Source organism: Anopheles marshallii, chromosome 3, assembly GCF_943734725.1.
Source record: "Anopheles marshallii chromosome 3, idAnoMarsDA_429_01, whole genome shotgun sequence".
Taxonomy (NCBI): domain Eukaryota; kingdom Metazoa; phylum Arthropoda; class Insecta; order Diptera; family Culicidae; genus Anopheles; species Anopheles marshallii.
The window spans coordinates 65,533,459-65,552,780 of NC_071327.1; the positions used below are offsets into that span (position 1 = coordinate 65,533,459).

The following is a 19,322-nucleotide window of genomic DNA, read 5'->3' on the forward strand; positions in this document are numbered from 1 at the left end:
GCGGATGAATGAAGTTACTACGGATAAACAAATGAAGATGCGTCCGGGAAATACGGGCAGTTAAACTGTCTCCCCTGGTGGGCTTTTTCCCACTTTTCCACACGGAACGCCACCGCTTACAGATTCTTGTTTCACCATTGGTTCGTACAAGGTAAGAAAAAACATCGAAACCATCCACTGTTCTGCAATTCGATTACGGGTGCTGTTGGTAGATGCAAATTATGCACAACATTTTTCACATTCCACTGCACAAAACACACTGGTAAACGTTCACCCAACAAGCTACGATTGCGAAAACCTGCCACCGTCGGACAGGCGAACTGTACGAAGAGGTCCTTTCCAGTCCATCATCATCAACACACCAACACGGTACCTCCTTGAATGAGATTTTTATTCCCTCGTGCTGATGTGTGTGTTGGCGCGCGAGAGAGAGAGAGGAATCGCGAGAGTGTTTCTAAGCAAATTGCGGGAGAGATTTACACCTGCACGCACCGCCACAGTTGGCTGTGTGTGTCAGTGCCTGAAGTGTTGCGAGGATTTGCTTGGTGTTTTGCTGTAAAAGTGCTTAAAGCAGGCAAGTGGTGCAAAATGTTGCTAGCTTTTGCATTTCCAAATGTTCTCCCGGTGCAGTAAGCAGAAATGCTACGCGTGGCCAGTGCCAGAACGCAAAAACCATTCGCCTGTGGCACCCGATAGCCGCTTAGAACAGTAAAAAAGTGCCGTGAAAAGTGTGTATGTGTATGCGGTAAACCGTGTTATCTATTTTTTAATGTTAAATGAAATAAAGTTCACTAGAAAATGTGTATCAAGTAACACAAAAAATTGTTGTTTAGTGCATTTCTGTTCCGAAAACAGTTGTGATGGTGCCGCATTCCCGTTGTGCGAGAGCGCTTCCATCACTGCTGTCGCGAGAGAATAAACATTGGGGGAATAAGTACCCGAACGGCCACTTCGTCCTTTCTTCCTCCTTCCATTCATACCCCTTCCAAAAGCTCAATAATCCTGCTAGCTAGTGAATAAATGAGCTCAAAATGAGAATTCGGAATCCATACCAAATTGGGCTGCGTTTACTCCTTGGGTATTTGCTCCGAATCGAGTCAGTGCGCAGCCGTTTTCGGAGCATTTTGCTCTCCATCCTTTTCTGTCCACGCAGAACATTGAGGCCCGACCCGAATTTGCATCATTAATGAAGCAGGATCAAATGTGTGCGTGCGCCAAGACACGGGGGGGGGGGGGGGGGGGGGGCGCACTCCCCCGTATTCAATCGTCCGCTTTGACATTTCGCAAATATTTCAAAAAACTAACGTCAAACAACGTTTATTTATAAAGAAAAAGCGAGAACCGTGTTGGAGGGAAAGGAAATCATCAATAATACATTCCGCTTCGACCAATGTAAGATGGTAGAAGGGGGATAGAGTCGTGTCCCGCTGTCCCTTGACGCTTTTTTCGCGATTCTTTCATCCCCACCAGTCGCGCGCAAAAAAAAAAGACACTAGAAACACACACAGCTGCTTGGGAAGAACAAATATCCAACGACATACCAATCGCATTACGCATACGCGAAACGTTTAAGCATGAGAAGCAGAAGAAAAAAGCCATACGCAGATTGATCACGTACACAAAACACGGCCATTATCGTCACACCGATGGGGGGGGGGGGGGGGGGGGGGGGGGGGGGAGAGACACAGCGAACGGCTTTTGGAGACGTGAAACATTTGACTGTTGGTTGGTTTTTTATTATTATCCGGTTGCGTTTTACATGCGCACAGGGTGTTCAATAAGTTTGAATAGAATTTCAAACTATGGTTTGTTAAAAAAAAATAGATAAATAGACAGACTAATCAATAGAAATAGAAAATATATCTGCATGGGAATTACGTCCGAGATTGAGAAAATTACTGTCTGGAGCAGGTCCAATGTGATGACCTGGCACTCGTTGAGCATCGACATTATATGGGAGAAACGTCAAAAGTCGATAGTTGGACTCTATCCGGAGAATAGAGAGTTCACCAAGTTTTGTCCAGGAAATAGATTTAATCGCTCCGACACCAAGTTGCGACCAAATTTGCCATAAGTTGTTTGCTAAATTGAATAGACCAAATCGGAGATGGGAAATTTAATTCTTTAAATTCTTTTAAGATTTAAATCCGAGTTAAAGAGTCAGAATGAAGATTTAACTCTTATACTCACTCTTCAAGATTTCAATAATTGCTAATAAGCAACGGAGGCTTTGCTGCAGCCTTCATCTCATGATTTAAATCGTGAGTTAAAGGTCTTCGTGAAGAACTCTTGTGGGAGTTAACTCGCGTTTTAAATCGTGAATTGAAAGTCGATGTCGAAAATCAAATCACGAATTAACTCCCACAAGAACTAATTCACGAGTTGAAGTTCATCGTGAAGAGTTAAATCTTAATTAATTTTGATCGATTTATTTTTTTGGAAATTATCGCAAAAATCTTCTCTTCATCAAATCTTCTTCAAAATCTTCATTATCTTCTTCGAGGTTAGATCAGCATGCGGCCGAGTGTTGGGTTGATTTGATTCAGATTCATGCATCGGAATGAATGAATCTGAATCTCTATTCGAAAATTACTCAAAGGCTCATGAATTATCCAAGATGTATGACCTGCACGGAGCTCATAGGCGGAGGTCATAAATCTACATCATCAATTTCAATACAGTTCCGTAAAGTATTTTGTGTTTCACTATCAATCTCCCCGTTTATCTTATTCGCGTGCTCGATTCAGCAAGGTTGGCTCGCCATATCCTATCTGTTGTAAACCCCTGTACAGCAGCTCCTCCATTTGTCCTTAAACATCTACGGTTCCAAAACTTCTACGGAGCATCTTCCCCTCTAATTGTGTAGTAGAAACTGACATCACTATCTGCATACAATAAGTACATGGCGCATTTCCAGCGATGCATACTTAATGATGAAAATGTGGTGTGGTATACCCTGTACACGCCTTTTGATGACTTTTCATTCTTGTTCCGCACGCACTACCCGTGATGCATTTCCCCCCACCACCTTGACATTCCTTGGCGTGAAGGGTGCAGTGTACGCATGGCTGTGTGCGTTTATGTGCGGGAGATTCATTCTAGACAGCACTTTTTGTTGTTGCTGCTGTTATTTTCGCATGCATTGACGCATCAATGTCACACACCTTGCACCTGCACACCTTGGAAGGAAACAACAAACACTGCTGCTTACCATACACACAATCAAGCGAAGAAAACACAAAACATAAACCCGTGACCATGAATTAAAAAAGGCGCACAGCACAATAAAAGGGACAAATCCATCCCACTAAAAGGGGGAGGAATAAAAAAAAACACATAATTCTCTCTATAAAACTGCGCGCGCCGTTACTTTAGCCGTGACACATACTCACACACACACATACCCATGTACAAACATAAATGGCTCCTTGGTTCCCTCATAAACTACCCCGCATTTGTGCAACTTCTTAACAGCAGCAGCTCACTTACAACGGGGATCGAGAGCGAGCGACTGGTCATTTGCACAATTTTCCCTCTTCTTTTTCAACCCTTTTCCCTCCGGGGAGCTCGCTCTTTTTTGCGACTGTATGCAAAACAGGCTACAATTTTTATGCTGTACCGTTGTACCCTCCGTGTTTCCTACCAACAACAGGTTCCTTCGAGCCCAGAGATCACCGAAACGATCACCGTTTCCCTCCACTGCTGGTTCGCCCAGGCAGCATAGAGTTGGTTGCTATGACGATCAATGTGATGGTGGTGGTGGTGATGGTAGTGGTTTTCCCGCTACGAAGCTGCCGTTCTCTTCTTTGCCTTTCTTTTACGCGGCCACATCTTTCTTCCGAACCTACCCGCCACGGTACGATCAACGATCCCTTTCGATCTCGCTCGACCTCTTAGCGCAAAGCTCTCGCTCTACCCTTCATGGCTTACCTGATGCGACAGCATTAAGTCAACATTCCTTTCCTTTGGATGACGCGCGCTGTGCGTGTGTATGTGTGCCGCTGTGGCTCTTTACGCTGCCTATGCTTGGGCACGGGTGGTTCGGGTTACTTCCTTTTGCTACCTGCGCCACCAACCTGGATCCCCTTAACCGAACCGAAGTCAAAGGAAAGTCAGCGAACGTTGACAACCACCCCGAAACGGGAAAGATCTTCCTCACTGGGCGAGATCGTGAAAGCACCACGGGACACGGACACGCATCAACGCATTACACCGCCACGGCACCTCATTTCGTATTCCGTGCAGATCCCGGATACACAATGCCACCAAGCATTCCCGACACACACACACACGCGAGAGGGATATTTTCACACACTCAAAGCCACTCAATATTTCCTCCAAAAAAAACGAAACCACTTGTGGGCCACTCCTTTCGAGCCCGCACTTGGAGGTAAAAGCGTGCAAAAACTAACAAATCGTAGGCACTTTGGAAAACGAACACCTCCTATGATTCAACTGTTGGCTCAACTCACTTTCTCAACCTCCGAAGGAACGATCAGCAGGTTGGGTCGCTAGCTTCGATGAACTGCACAGCAACCACACGCATCAATCAAGCGCCATATTCTTTTTTTTCCGGAACGCACAACCCGTTTACGAATCTCACCTTTATGTTGCTGCCCCGTGACACCGAGCCAGGGCACCAACGAAGCTACAGAGCACCGCAAGAAATACCCTGAAAAAAAGCGCTCCCCCCGAAGGAATCGCCGGAGCAGCGCGCGTGATTTTGCGTGTAGTTACGCGGACGGTCGTCGGCTGTACAATGCGGGCTCGGTTGGCACTGTGTGCGCGCAACGGCCACTTTCTCGGGAAAATTTTTATAAACGTGTCACACACTTGCCTTCCGCTCCAAACAGGTAATATCACTACACCGCACCACATCCAGATCGGAGCAGTGTGACGGTGGTGTGCGACAGCGAGTGGCACAAAACGCTTGCAAGAGCCGATCCCAACAAACTCCGTGCGCAAGTGTGTGTGTCCCGCACAGCTACCCTTCGCACCCACTCTTTCATCCATTCACTCTCCTTTTCTCGCTCTCTCTCTCTCTCTCTTCGTCTACCTCTTTCTACGCACACAAATCCGTAGCTCAGACAGGAGCGCGTTGCCCTGCACGCCGAGGGTTGACGAGGGTGTCCCGCAACACAACCCCGCCTTTCTACACCTTGATCCACCAGCTGTCTGCCCATCCTCCAGGCAGCATCATACATGTCGTCGTCGTCGTCATCATCGCCCGTTTCTCCGGGAGCATTAGCCACACATTATACTCGAAGGGTTAAAAGCACAACGGGCGCTCGCCCGTGTATGTTGTGCCGCCACTTCCAGTGTGTACGGTGTGTTTTCTATGTTTTCCTTTTCAGTTCATGTTTCTCCCGCTTTTCTTTCGCCCGTTTCCTTCGTTTCCAGCGGCAACAGCATCATCAACAACAGCAACGATCACTTGGGGTGCGTTTGCCTGGCACACTGTGTGCTGGACGCCGCTCACGCACACCCAGGCAGGTGTCTTTACCGATCGTGTTCAAAGTGCGGAACAGAGACGGCTACATATTGCTTTTTGTTGCACACTGGCTTCTTACTGCAAACGTAGTTGGACATACATTTCGTAATCATTTTTATTTAAATTATTTTCTTCATTGTTTTAAGGGAAAAGGACGTTAATAATGGGATTAAATTAGATGTTTTTCATTCTAGTAGCCTTTATCGGACTTTTTGCAGGGTTTTCAATTTTGCAGAGTTTTCATAGAGGGCTTGACATATTCATTGATCTTGACCTATGAGAAAGTTTGAAGAACCGAATGAACTTGATTTTGTCTCCCCTGCCAAACAGCCTAACTAATTCGTGGTTAATTTTCCTACTACACCCTGACGACAAATATGGCGATGAATAGACCTTATTGCCGTCCTTCAGCCGTAGCGTACGATTTCTCATAACAATGTGCGTCCGGATTTGGTTGTTCTTCAAAGTTACCTTCGTACCAATGATGCAAAATACCTCTACTACCTCTAGATCGTTGCCGTCAACTGATACTCTGCTCTCCTGGCCGGCTCCAGCACGGCCAGAGCCTCCATGTTGTCCTCATCACATTGAACGGGCCTGGATTTCTGACTTTCTTTGACTTGATTTGGCTGTAGCCGGGTAGTCAGCCCTGCGTCCGGAGGATTGATCCAGAAGGGATTTGGACTGGTCCTGTCGTGTGAAGACCAACCCCCCCCCCCTCTCCCCTCTCCCCAATAACGCCATCACTCCATCTAAATTTGGGCCTTCCACACCTCCTCTGTCCATGCGAACGATCTAAAAGGACTTTATGAGCTAGGTCGTTCGGTGTCATTCTAATGACGTGACTAGCCCTCCGGAACTTGGCGAGTCTAAGGCGCTGTACAATAGTGAGTTCATCGTACAGTTCGTAGTCTTTCCACACATACGAGGCCAAACATACTTCTGAGCATCTTCCTCTCCAACAGCTCCTCTGTCAACTTTCGATATGCCCAAGGTCCAGTTCTCAAAGGAGTATGTGAGTACCAGAGCTAAGCAAGTTCTATGCAAGTCCCTACTTCTTTCGTCGCCACAGGTATTTGGGGTAGAGAACAGCGCACAATACTACACTTAAAATCCACGTAGTTCCTTTTAATATCTCAGTTTTATGTAAATGCGGCTGGAGCAGGAAGAAAAACTGCGTATCTTTCGAAAACTTAGACTTAGATCATCTGATAGATCATGTACTATGTGTTCACTTCCATTTTGCTTTTATTTGATCTTCAAATGCAGACATTTTCAACAGTTTTGTTAGTGGAGTAAAGCTGGCTTTAGTTCCCCGCACCATCATCTCTTGCGATCTCCCGCACAAATAGGGCCCATTGCCTTTCCATAGTTCTCGTGATATTTTGACGCTCCTCGTCACTAAGCGCACTGTATCTACACGTGAAAATATGACCCGTTAGCGGTACATCAAAATCATCCAAAAACCGTCATACCTGATAGAGTCCCACACGAGCTGCTTCAGGAACCCGAGCCCCGCTTGCGGTGCGATGGCCATAAAGGCATAGTAGTAGTCGAAGGTGACGCCAACCGCATCCCAAAATCCAGGATCATCGCTCGTGATGGCGATGGGTATGTTTTGCGCAACGTAAAAGCTGGCCGGATGGTTGCGCAGATCACGCACCAGTCCCAGCACCTGGTTGGAGATCGGACAAACTTCAAGCACGAGCTGCTTTCGCCGTACTGCGTGCCACAGGATGGGATGCTTGAGCAGCGCATAACCATGGCCGATGCGTTTGGTGTCGAGCAGCACGGCATCGATGACGTTCTGATCGGCTTCGGCGATGTATCCAACTGCAAAGATTCGGAATGTTTCGAATGTTATGAAAGCACCCGCGTACTTCTAGCATAACAGGTTGGCTGATAAGTCCCCGGTCTGACACATAGATGGCGCCGCTAGTATTAAATGCATATTATTTTTATATAGTACCAACCTTCAAATGATTCGTGTCAAAATTTGACGTCTGTATGTCAATTAGTTTGTGAGACAGAGCGTCTTCTGTCAAGCAACTTTTGTTATTGTGAAAAAATGGTTGTTCCACTAAGACAACGCACCGTGCCACAAGTCACTGAGAACGATGGCAAAAATTCATGAATTGGGCTTCGAATTGCTTCCCCACCCGCCGTATTCTCCCGATCTGGCCCCCAGCGACTTTTTCTTGTTCTCAGACCTCAAAAGGATGCTCGCAGGGAAAAAATTTGGCTGCAATCAAGAGGTGGTCGCCGAAACTGAGACCTATTTTGAGGCAAAACCGAAGGAGTACTACCAAAATGGTATCAAAAAATTGGAAGGTCGTTATAATCGTTGTATCGCTCTTGAAGGGAACTATGTTGAATAATAAAAACGAATTTTGTGAAAAAACAAAAAAATGTGTTTTTCTTTGTTAGACCGGGGACTTATCAGCCAACCTGTTACTGATCATCTTCGCCAACTGATCATCATTTGAAATTAATTCCGGAAAGCGTTTACCTGTTTCACCGGCATGGAAAAAATAAGTCGGTGGCCCCGATGTTATGGGTGGTTGCTGCAGCAATGAGGCAAAGCTTCGCAACGATCGATTCACATCTTCCTGTCCAACCAAATCGAAACCAATCACAAACCCGGGAAACGTGTTGCTACAAATGGACGAGAGTATGCCGAACATTCGGTCCTCAGAGCATGTGCCAACTAACTACAAACCTTAAGCTCTCGTACAGCTTCAGCGCACTCGCGAGCTCCGCATCGCTCATGTTCTTGTGCTTGGCTAGTATTAACTTGACACCGTGAAATGTTGGGTTATGGCGACGAAAATCCTCCACCAGCCGGTGCAGAATGTATGCCACCTCCGGCGAACCGTACTCCTTCCCGTCCGCATCGTACAGCTTAAACAGCGATGTGCGCAGCTCCATGTAGTACACATTGTCGTCGTGAAATTCCTTCAGCAGCTGCGCGTGGTAGGCTTCAAAGAACGGTTTGTACTGCAGAAAGCCCCTCAACGCGTCGAAACAGCTCTCAAACTCCATCCACAGCACGTCGATGGTGGCGTGCCCGTTACGCGACGGTTTCAGCTTCATATTGATCAGCTGTTCCAACCATTCGTCAAACGCAGCTACGTCCTGGTGGCGTTCCTTTCTCATATCGCTTATCAGACGAGTTCGATTCGCGGGACAGTTGATGGGCGTCCTGTACGAAATGTGTGCGGCAGTGGGCATAACTGTTGTAAACGTTAAACGGCGCCGCTATATACCCACCTCACAGTGAAATAGTAGCGGTCTTCCACACTGCATAGCTTCGCTTCGTGGCGATATGTTAGGTTGCGAATAACCCACCTAGACGAGACTGCTGCCGTGCTGTGAAGATGCAATATAGCACCCTTGGGCATTAGCTTTAGCGCACCAAACATGCTACTGTTTTCGATGGATGGTTTTGCGTCAAAGAAATGCATTTCCGCCGGTACCGGTTGGCCCCGGTCTGACGGTTGCAGTTCGTTCCTTTTCATCGCTCTCAGCTTCACGTCAGCGCGCAATTCGTCCGTGTTGAGAAACACCTTGCCACCCAACCGATAGCTAGCTTCGGCGTCCACAATGGCCGCACGAAGTTCTTCGTACGCTTTCGCCCTGGACAGCGCCATGCCCTGACATCCGGTGGTGCACAGCACCATACATGTAGTTACTAGCGCGACGTACATCACGGCAATGGGCATTAGCGGTCCCAGTGTCCAACTGTTTGTATGACTGGCCCACTGGTTGCCGAACTGTAATGAATAAACCGTAACGAGGTGATTGGCATTTTTGTGCCAGACAAATAGAGATTAGTGCTAAATTATTGATGAGCGCCATATTTTCTACTGGCCGCATATGCCAATTGTACGCTGTGTTCATTAAAGAACCATGCATGATTGAATGCCGTAGTAATGTTTCACCGTAAAAAGGATAAATGTGTTTTTTTGTTGTTCTATAAGTAACCATATGAATGCACATTTATGTATAAATGGAAATTGAAGCTTGTCACGTTGCAGCAAGTGCCTAGTGAGCACACGGAAGGATAGCCCTTAACAATAGAAAATAAAAGAATGCTCTAGTAGCACCTATACGATAAGCCACGATGGTCTACGATCGTTACATGCACAAAACATCAAACACAGCATCACGAAAATATTCAATCTCATCGAACGGTGATAACCTTTGAACGGACAGTGGGAATTAAAATTTTTGATAACGTGCAAACAATCAAAAAGCCTAACTTGCTTTTTGTAAGCAACACCACGGCTCTGGTAATTGTCACTTGAATGAGTTTACTCGTTCGTTTTATTGAAGAAGCACGTCAGGCCTTAATTTGTTTTCCCGCAACATATACACGCACAATATTTCTATCATCACCGACGTAGACGAACTTTTGGACAAGTTCCAGCAGTAATTGCGCTTTGGTTTTATCCTTCGTTAGGCTTTCCGGTAGTTTATAGCCTCCGATCGGCTGAGGGTCCGTATCGATCAGCAGAGCATCGAATTGTTTACCTTGCTCAAAATTTCCCACCTGCTTGTCGAGCGCCAATGCTGAATGGAACGAATGCAAATGAGTAAATTGTGCAATGCAAAAAAAAACGCAACCACATCTTACCTTGAGCTCCACCCAGAGTGCCCAGAAAGAGGGCCTGCTTGTAAGTGAGTGGAACGTATTCGTCTTCCTTTCCGGCCGAACTGGGCTCAACTTTTCCCGTCCCTTTCACGTCCTGCGTTTTCATGAAGTTTAGATGCTGCGATACACCAAGTGCGGCACGCATTGCGGCCAGTATGCTCATTTCGCTGCCACCGGCTACGTCCGTACCGAGGCCAACTTTAACGCGAGCCTTCAACAAACGGCGTACATCGCAAAATCCGGACCCGAGGTTCGTGTTCGAGCTCGGACAGTGTGCTATGGATGTGCCGCGTGCGGAAAGCACGCTCAGCTCTGCGTCCTCCAGATGGACACCGTGGGCTAGAACTGTCCTGTCCGTTAGCAGACCAACTTCATCGTACACACCGGAATAGTGTGGAGCAGTTGGAAATTGTTGCTTTACCGTTTCAATTTCGCCCAGATTTTCCGACACATGCGTCTGGATGTTGAGGCGATACTGTTTGGCCAAGCTGCCAAGTTCACGCAGCAGCTCCTCATCGCAGGTAATTGCGAATCGAGGCGTCACTATGGGGCTCACCAGTTCGCTTTTGCGCTCGATTACGTAGCGTATGAAATCTACGTTGTCCTTTACGGATGTTTCCGTATTGCACTCGCTGAAATGAACGTAGAATTTACACCACTTCATTTGATCGACTGCGAACTAGCGATGTACTTACACGTAGAAATCCGGACACATTCTATTGGATGACACTTTTCCAACAAAGCCGCGCTGCCCTTGGCGTAACATTTCATCAACCAGTATCTTGTTCGTTTCCGTAAAAATGGAAGCAAAATAGCATGCTGTTGTCGTGCCATGATTGATGGTAGTGTTCTGCGTGAATAGGATCGATACACAGTTAAACATTTCTTTTTTTGCACAAAAACCTTAAACTGCGTTACGGCTACGAAATCTTACCACCACATACTTGTACACTCGGGAAGCAAAATCGGCATCACGGTAGTTCGCTTCCAATGGGAAAGTGTACGACTCCAGCCACTCGAGCAGAGGCTTATCTAACCCCAGGCCAATGTTCGGAACTTGCGGTGCGTGGATGTGACAATCAATGAGTCCAGGAAGAAGGAATTGCGACGGAGATAACACAGTTCGTTCGTACCGTGATGCTGGCAGAGCATCTAGCTGAGAGTGTTTGCCTACGGCTTCTATCTAAAAGTGGATTAATTAAACAAACCAGCTTACTTTGCGGAAAGTGTGCTAAATTTCTCACAGCAGTTAACTTACCTTGCCATCGTTCACAGCTACGAATCCGTCCTCCAAAATCTCCAGCTCATCCAGCGATTTGGAGTGAACTATCTGACCAATAAAAACCTGCTTCATGGTGTTTGCGCTACGTGTTAATACTACCGTTCAGTTGCACTGTTCATACCAAATTGCCGGAAGGAACGTGTTTCATACGCTGATTAAACAGTTGTTTACTTTTTTTCAATTTGATAACACCGGTTTTATTAACCCTGATGTTGGTGGCCGAAACCATACAAGCTCGTTGAAAGTTTGGAAATTTTGCAAACGTGCCATGATTCGTACATTTCGATTAATGTATTTCAGTTCCGAGTTGAAAACTACACAGGAATGTTTATCTAAATGGAATACAGGCGATATTCGGTTCGAGATATGCGAATAATTTGGCTGCTGAACCAAGGGTTGACTCCACTGACAGCAGGATGGCACATAAACAAAGCACTGACAGATGAGCGCAACACAACGGAAAACATCGCAGCCGTAATGTTAAGCGCCGTTCAGACGTCCCCAAAGCGAAACATTATCAAAATTTTCACTCAAGTTAACAAACACAAAAAAATAGTTAAAATAAAAAAAACCTCCTCAATATACCAAATAAGACAACAAAACTAACGCGCATCGAAAGTCTACATTCGTCATCATGTTTTTTTAATAGTGTCCAACAAGCATGAACAGTCGTTTGATGTTCCCAAGCGGCAATCAGCCTTAATAACGTTCATAGCCTTAATAACGGTGTAGCGGGTTTACAACGAGCATCTAATTGCTTATCGTTCTTTCATTCTTTAGTATCAAAACAACGATTTACATCCTGAATTTGTCACTAAACATGTGGAATTGAATGAAAGCAAGTATGAATCGACGCTTGTATTAACCATTTACAGTATTTTATACAATTATTCGAAAGAATTAGTTACACACAATACATAACTCATGCTAATTCCCTTTCGTTGTTTAGATAAGTGTATCCAATAGACTAAATATCTTCAATCGATTAACGATGGTTGTGTGAGATGGGCGGAATGAATGCGAACCAGGACTCGGCAATATTTCATCGCAAACCGCCTCCCTGCAGTGCGGTCAAGTACCGTGGCAACACCAATTGTCCAACCGGTAAGTTGATCTAATATCGTTTCTCATCGTCGCAGCTAATAAAACGTTCGCAGTACATCAATCAAGTGCACGGACTGTTGTTCTCATGCTTTCTCGCGAGGTGGTAGAGATAGAGCGACCTGCGGACAAGTGCGAATTAAAGCGTCGAACGAGCAGCTTAAACGAAGGCGACGCATTACTTTTCCTGCCTACTTGCGATCTGCTACGGATGCTGTGCCGCTGTGTTTCACATGTTGCAGCGGTGCGTACAGTTTCGATGCGATAGGCACGCGAGGGCGCACTTACTCGCACTCACCGCTCCAAGATAACGAAGATGATACACTTGTATCGTTCCTCCCTGCCTTTCTCCTACCGGCACTCGCACACATCCTTCTTGTTAAACGATGACAGCGTGGTGTTGGTGCAGGAAGCGGGTACGGGCGGGCAGAAAGAGAAGGCACAAGAGAATAAAGCGAAAATTATATACATATGAGTAGGGACATTCAAATCAGAATCGTTTTTCCAATTTCTCTCCCCCACCCCGGCACCACTTGTGCGACCCGTTCCCCGCGCGAGCGTACCAACGTTTCGTATCGTTTAACAAGCGCAATAAAGCACTAACTACTACCACAGCCACATGCAGGCACGGGTTGTGTTTGCTTGTGTGCTACAGCTACCGTTCGTGCCATCCCGCTTCAACTTGCACAACCAACCTGCTCTCGCGCGCTCCCATACACACGCTCGCACCGGCAACAACTCACACAACCACAGCCCGCGCTCTCTCGCTCTCTCGGAACGACCCGAGCCGGCCGAGTGTCTGTGACGTGAAATACACAACCGTGCCGAACAAGCGCACGGTGGGAAAGGAGACGGCCGGCCGGATGCGACGGGTGGCGCAGCAGTAATAATATACGGGAATGATGATGGTGTTGTGTGCGATGAATATGAATGTAATTCTATGCTCCATTAGTGCGCGCGGGGAGTCGATTATCTTTTACTGCTTTCCTGATGTGTTTGTTTCACAAATCAGACAAATGGTTTCAGTTGTAAATTGACATTCGGAGTTTTTGTGTGTTAATAGTCGATAAATTGACACGGAGCAGTGCGGGTGCAAGCGTTTTGCAGCGGCTATTCGGTTGGTCGGCTCGTACGCAGTGTATTCGGCGTTCGGTTTGTGTGCACATTACGGGTTGAATTTTCCCAGAACGTAGTGGTGGCAGTGGTGGGCTTCCGCCGGAGCAGGGAAAATAAGCTAAACGCGGTTAAGGGAGGGGACAGCAGGAGCAAAAGAAGGAAACAGAAAGGTTCGTTTTTTTTTCGGGTGTCGGTTACGAGGCGCGCTTTACTGTTTTGCTGCCGTTGTTTGATGGCGTGTTGCTGCTGCTGCTGCTACTGCCATTAGTACTCCGCTTGTTATTATTGCCATCGTGTCGTTCATCTCTGTCCCGCTCGGGCGGTGTTCTGGATCGTTTCGCGCTTGTGTCACTGTTTGTTTCAATTAAGGGCACCGTTTAAGCGTTTTTCCAAGAGGTTCTCGCCTGCTTGCCTCCGCTGCTCGCATCGCCCACCCTCGCTCACATCTTTTTGACTTGGTAACGTGGGTAGCAATAATGAAGTAACCGCTCCAGCTTCCTCCACGTCCCTCGCTCCACTCTCCCCCCCCGAAAACCCCATCAACCCGAGTACCATCTCACCACCCATCTCACTTTGCCCGTGCGTGCAAGCGAGAAAGCAGCGCGACGCGTTTGTCATCATCAGCATCATCCGCTTCATCTGATATTTTCCTTTTGTCATCCTAATTATTGAAATCCGTTTGGTTTTGCGTTCGTGATGGATTGTATCCCGTGTTCCCGGGGGTCTGGTTTTCGGGTTCCTTTGCGCGGCACTTCAGTATTTATCTGCTCCATTTAGTGAGCAGCAGCAGTCGCTGTGGTCGCATTTCCCGCGCGCGCTTGTTGTCAGTTGTTGCTTTCGGTTGAATTTTTTTTCCCGAACTTCGCATTCTGCAATAATTACGCGGTGTAATTAATGTCTTTGTGTTAGATTTTCGCACGTCAAATTCGTTCGTCGTTTTGTTATTTGTTCAGCATAATTGTTTCGACAGTCACGGCTTACTGAGTTGGGGATCGGTTTGAACGTAAGATACCATAGAAACGTGTTGCTAATGTGATTTATTGTTTGTCAATCGATGTCCATGTTAAACTTCCACTCTTTCAAGGGCATTGGTTTTCTTGAGGGTGGTGAATAGTGTTGTACTCGATGCATCTTTTCAGAAGCGCCATTTATATGAATCGTTTGCGTGGAGTCATGAAGAGGAATCGACTCTCAAAACATTCAGGAATCCTCAGAGCAGTGACGGTGGTCATTCATCTTGGATGACTCAAGATTCTTAGAAGATTCACTCTTTGGAACAGAGAATCAGATTTATTGGTTCAGTTCCATGATTCAATCAGATTCATCAAGCTGAATCAGCACCCACCCAACGCTAGTGGAGAAGGTTCTTCCAGAACTCTTCTTGGAATCTACCTTCGCCTTCACCATTTCGTGTCCACCGTGTGTGCCACATTACATCAAATTAGATCTGGCCACATTTCTTCATCCATAACCTACACAAAAATCCTTCACGTGTGTGGGGGAATGGAAGAAAAACTCCCCTGGCAGGAAAACCGCAGGTTCACATTCGGGAAAGCCTACTTGCACCGCAAGTTCCCAACTAATCGCACCGAATGGGACGGTAAGTCTTTAGGCGAAGGAGAAGGCCAGACAGCCCCGTGGAAGGCGACCGAGTTTATTCTAGGAATAACGACAGCAACCCCCGTTAGCTGCTACGACGCAGTGTGAGCCGCTGCAAAACGCAACGCGCAGCAAGAGAAAGAGAGAGCGAGCGTGAGCGACCGGGCGTTCGGGGTGTGTGTGTTCGCTTGCTAAACGGTAAACGGATTCCGTTTCGTTCACTCCAGTTGCGGCCGTACGCGTGGAGTAAATTGAATAATAATTCCTCTGACGAATACAACAACAAAAAAAACACACACCTCACGCGGGTTGCGTTTTTGATCCGTCGTGTCGTTACACGGCCACGAAATAGTTACCCGCGCTCCGAACGCTCCGTGTGCGTGTGTTTGTATGTGTTGGCTCTTTGTGCGGTGAAGATACACCGGCTCATCGCGCGTGGTTCGCTGTTTTCCTGGAAGAAAAGTGTGTGCGGAAGATGAATGAACCAATTTACCCGCGGTCCCGCGGTTGCAGTTGGAAGCGGACGGGCAATCGTGGCGCAATCCACCGTTTTCGGGTTTCGGGCCAACGGCGATTGAATCCCTCACGCCCGTGCGCGCCTGCTGCGAGTGACAGTTATTGGGCAATTTGAATCAGTGCGATGGTGTGTTGAGTTTTTCAAGTGGCTGCTGTATCAATAGCATCCTTCCCGCCGTTTCTTCGCTTTCGTTTCGCACTTTCGGACCAGGGACCCACACCATCAAGTCGTTTAAGTGTGCATTATAGATTATTGCTAACGATTTGTTTTTATTTTTTTTTCTTGCAAAAAAAAAACACGCGCAACATTCCAGTCAACAATACGGCGAAGAAGTTTTATTGCTCACCAGTGGCTAACGCATGGCGGGCGCAGTGTAGTGCTACCGGTGAAGAAGAAAGCGAAGAAGAAGCGTTACAGAATAAAGTGTCAATCTGAGTGACTAAATAGGCAGCAACAGCAAAAGAAGTAAAGCATCAGTATAACAACATCACTGTATGCGTGTGTGTGTGCGTGTGTGCGTGTAGAGATATGGAAGATGGCGTTTAGCGTGTTCGGTCGTTAAAATATTAAACGTTTCTTACCACATCCACACGGCGACGGGTAAGTGCATTTGATGAAGGTTTCGTTTTTGTTGTTGTTTTTATTTGCAAGTTAAGTTATTTTCATCACATTTCACACAACTCGAGTGTTTTATTTTCGCACGCCCTGTCGTCCTGCTTATCGACATCCGCCCTTCCTTTCCCCTCGCCCGGGATATCGTTGGTTGATCAGGTGCCATATTTTAATTGACGTGTGTGATGGGCTATTAAAATTGAGCCAGCTTCTAAAAGCGGGAGAGAGAGCGAGAGAGAGCGAGAAAGCGAAAGAAAACGTGTAACCAGTCGAGTGCGCACCAAGTAGCACCAAGTTTATGACGTTTATCTCAAGTGCGATTGACATATTCGGTGCGTGTTGTTGGTGTTTCACTTAAAAGATCGCTGTCGGTCACTAATAGTTCCGAAAAGTGCGGTCCCACCGTCGGATATTTATAAGGATTGCCGACGCCCGTAGTACAGTGTGTAGAACTGTGCTGCCAATGTCTTCTGCCACATGTTCAAACGATTTCCTGCGCGGTCAACTTTGCGGCACGGTGTCGGCGGTGGCTAATAAAATAAATGACAAACCCATTCGAAAGCCGTTGGCAGTGTGTGGATGATGATGACGTTACCGCCGCAGATGCACTTGGTGGAAAATCGTTCGCCGTGGCCGGCATGTGGCTGGTAGAATTCAACATTGCCCTAATCAAACGACCAGCGAATGGGGCGACCGGTTGGCGAACAGAAAGATGCCTGCCCCCCCGGTCCGCGTCGTCTGCGGCACACGCTGTACGGTGGGGCAATGTGGGAGAGCAGCGGCCGAGTTGGCAAATTGCATCCAATGCAATCTGCGTGCCGTGTTGCGCTCGCTGTAAGTGTCGGTTTCGAACCGTCTGCAAGCATCATCCGGCACATCCACCGATCCATCGCCATGCAGTGCTGGCGTTCGCACAGATTGCCAGCGAACAGATCGAAATGGAACGAAGTGGTGTGAACGAGAGAGAGAGCGAGACCGGGAGAGACGAACGGATGCGAAACATGCATTTTAAAAACCCGTCACAGAAAATTGAATGCTGATGCGAAAAAGTCATGATGCGAAGGCAAATGTTAATTACAGTTAAATAGACTGCTACACACGAGCGACTGCAATTGACTGTTGCAGGGTTTCCGCGGTGGATCGGCTGCAGCGAGCCAGCGTTGTGCTACATGAATCGTTTGGGAAGGGAGTCGACGACGTGAATGTTCGGAAGGAGGCGAACGAAGCACCCATGCTGGAAGTCTCTATAAAAATAGCAAACAACATGAATTTTCTAAGAGAAGTCGAGGAGGAGTTAAATTATGAATCGACTCGCAAAAGATGACAATTCAAGGATTTATGAGTTCTCATAGATTCAAAACATAATTCCCTGGAGATTCATAAATATTTGAACGTGCATCAATCTTTGAGAATCGGCAATCATTGAGGGTCTTCAATCGGCAATGTTTGAGGAAGATTCCTTAAAGAATCCCAAATTTGCATGTTAACAATGTGTCAAGGCATTAGGCGTCCTTCTGGGCTCGAGGCTGTCTTTCAAGGAACAACTTGATCATGTTGTAGCTAGATGCAGCCGAGAGCTAGATTCTGGTCATCAATATGATTTGCGAGCTTCGTGGCGCTATATGCACGATATCCGGTCGGTGATGGATTTTGCAAATGTACTGTGGTGGACTACCGCTGCTCGATGGACCAATAAGAGAAAATATCATCGGGCCGGAGGAACGTGGAATTCTTGTTGGTAAACAGCAAAATGTCACACGGAGTGCTCATGCCTCGTCCTACTCAGTACGCCCCCACGTAGAGATCCTGAGAGTATCCTGAGTTTGCAAAGTTGTCCAGAGTGTCGTTGGGTTGGAGCATACCGTTGCAGGAAATGCATTGTAGCGACTCCTCCATTGTCCTTCCACTCGAACTTCCTGTCGAACGCGGCTAAGAGGGTTTCGTCAGTTTTGGACAAAGTCCATGTCTCAAAAGGCGTTTATGAGCTGGAACTATATGAAACTGGCATAGCTCAGTTACTCACATACGTCTCTGAGACATGAGCCTTGGACATGTCCAAAGTAGGCAAAACACCCTAAGTCACTTTAGAGAAGAAGAAGCATAGTTGACCTCGTATCTGTGGAAGGACTACGAGCTGTTCGATGAACTCACTACTGTACAGCGCCTTAGACTCGCCAAGTTCCGGAGGGCTAATCACGTCATGAGAATAACACCGAACGACCCAGCCCGTAAAGTCCTTTTGGATCGTCCACATGAACAGTGTAGGCGTGGTAGGTCCTAATTAAGAAGGAGTGATGACATTGATGTGTCCACCAGAAAGTGATATTAGTTTGATAGACGACGAGGCTCGTCCGTGACCGTTTTGCGGAGGATAAGTAAGAACATACATTTATACAGTAATATTTATAACATACGTATGATGCTCCCCATTATCCGTGTTATACGCTTATCTCGTTAGGGTCGAGTCCCGATGAGCGTTCCACTGTAGTTTCCTCTATCGTATCCAACGTGAAACCCTGCAAAGTCCACAATTAACGGAGCGAATGAGCGAATATGATGGAGGAACAGATACAGATGAGGTTGGGTTGGGGAAAGAGTTCGGGCATGCTAAAATAAACATATGCAATGTATCTCTAGCCGAAAAAACAAACGACAACTGCTAAAACAAAACTAAACCGCAATCGAAAAACGAAACAGCAATTCACCCAAAAACCATCAACGGAAGGCAGTAAGGTAGCCATTGGCAACCTTCGCCAGCAATCGGTTGGAGAGGGCACACACATCTTGCGATGGGGTGAGGTGGGGAGTGGGTGGGGGGGAGTAATTCGACGAACTCTGGTGGTGCGACGAGAGCAAAACAAGACACCACTTAAATGATAAATCTACAATTTTACCAACGAACGATGAAGATCCGCGACTGTGTGTGCAGGCGCGCGCTCTCTCTTTTGTT

General features: G+C 46.9%; 2 protein-coding genes across 2 annotated transcripts; both read right to left on the reverse strand.

The window, feature by feature from the left end:
- Positions 1-6,798: 6,798 nt before the first annotated feature.
- Positions 6,799-9,198, reverse strand: LOC128711697 (adenosine deaminase 2-like). The gene is made up of 5 exons (XM_053806580.1): positions 8,762-9,198; positions 8,211-8,693; positions 7,971-8,146; positions 6,967-7,348; positions 6,799-6,907 (listed from the first exon to the last, which is right to left on the reverse strand). Exons 1-5 carry the CDS (start codon positions 9,196-9,198, stop codon positions 6,799-6,801), a joined length of 1,587 nt encoding a protein of 528 aa, XP_053662555.1.
- A 635-nt stretch (positions 9,199-9,833) lies between these two features.
- LOC128714139 (guanine deaminase) lies at positions 9,834-11,499 on the reverse strand. Its single transcript, XM_053809014.1, has 5 exons — positions 11,404-11,499; positions 11,080-11,328; positions 10,841-10,995; positions 10,128-10,777; positions 9,834-10,063 (listed from the first exon to the last, which is right to left on the reverse strand). Exons 1-5 carry the CDS (start codon positions 11,497-11,499, stop codon positions 9,834-9,836), a joined length of 1,380 nt encoding a protein of 459 aa, XP_053664989.1.
- Positions 11,500-19,322: the final 7,823 nt, after the last annotated feature.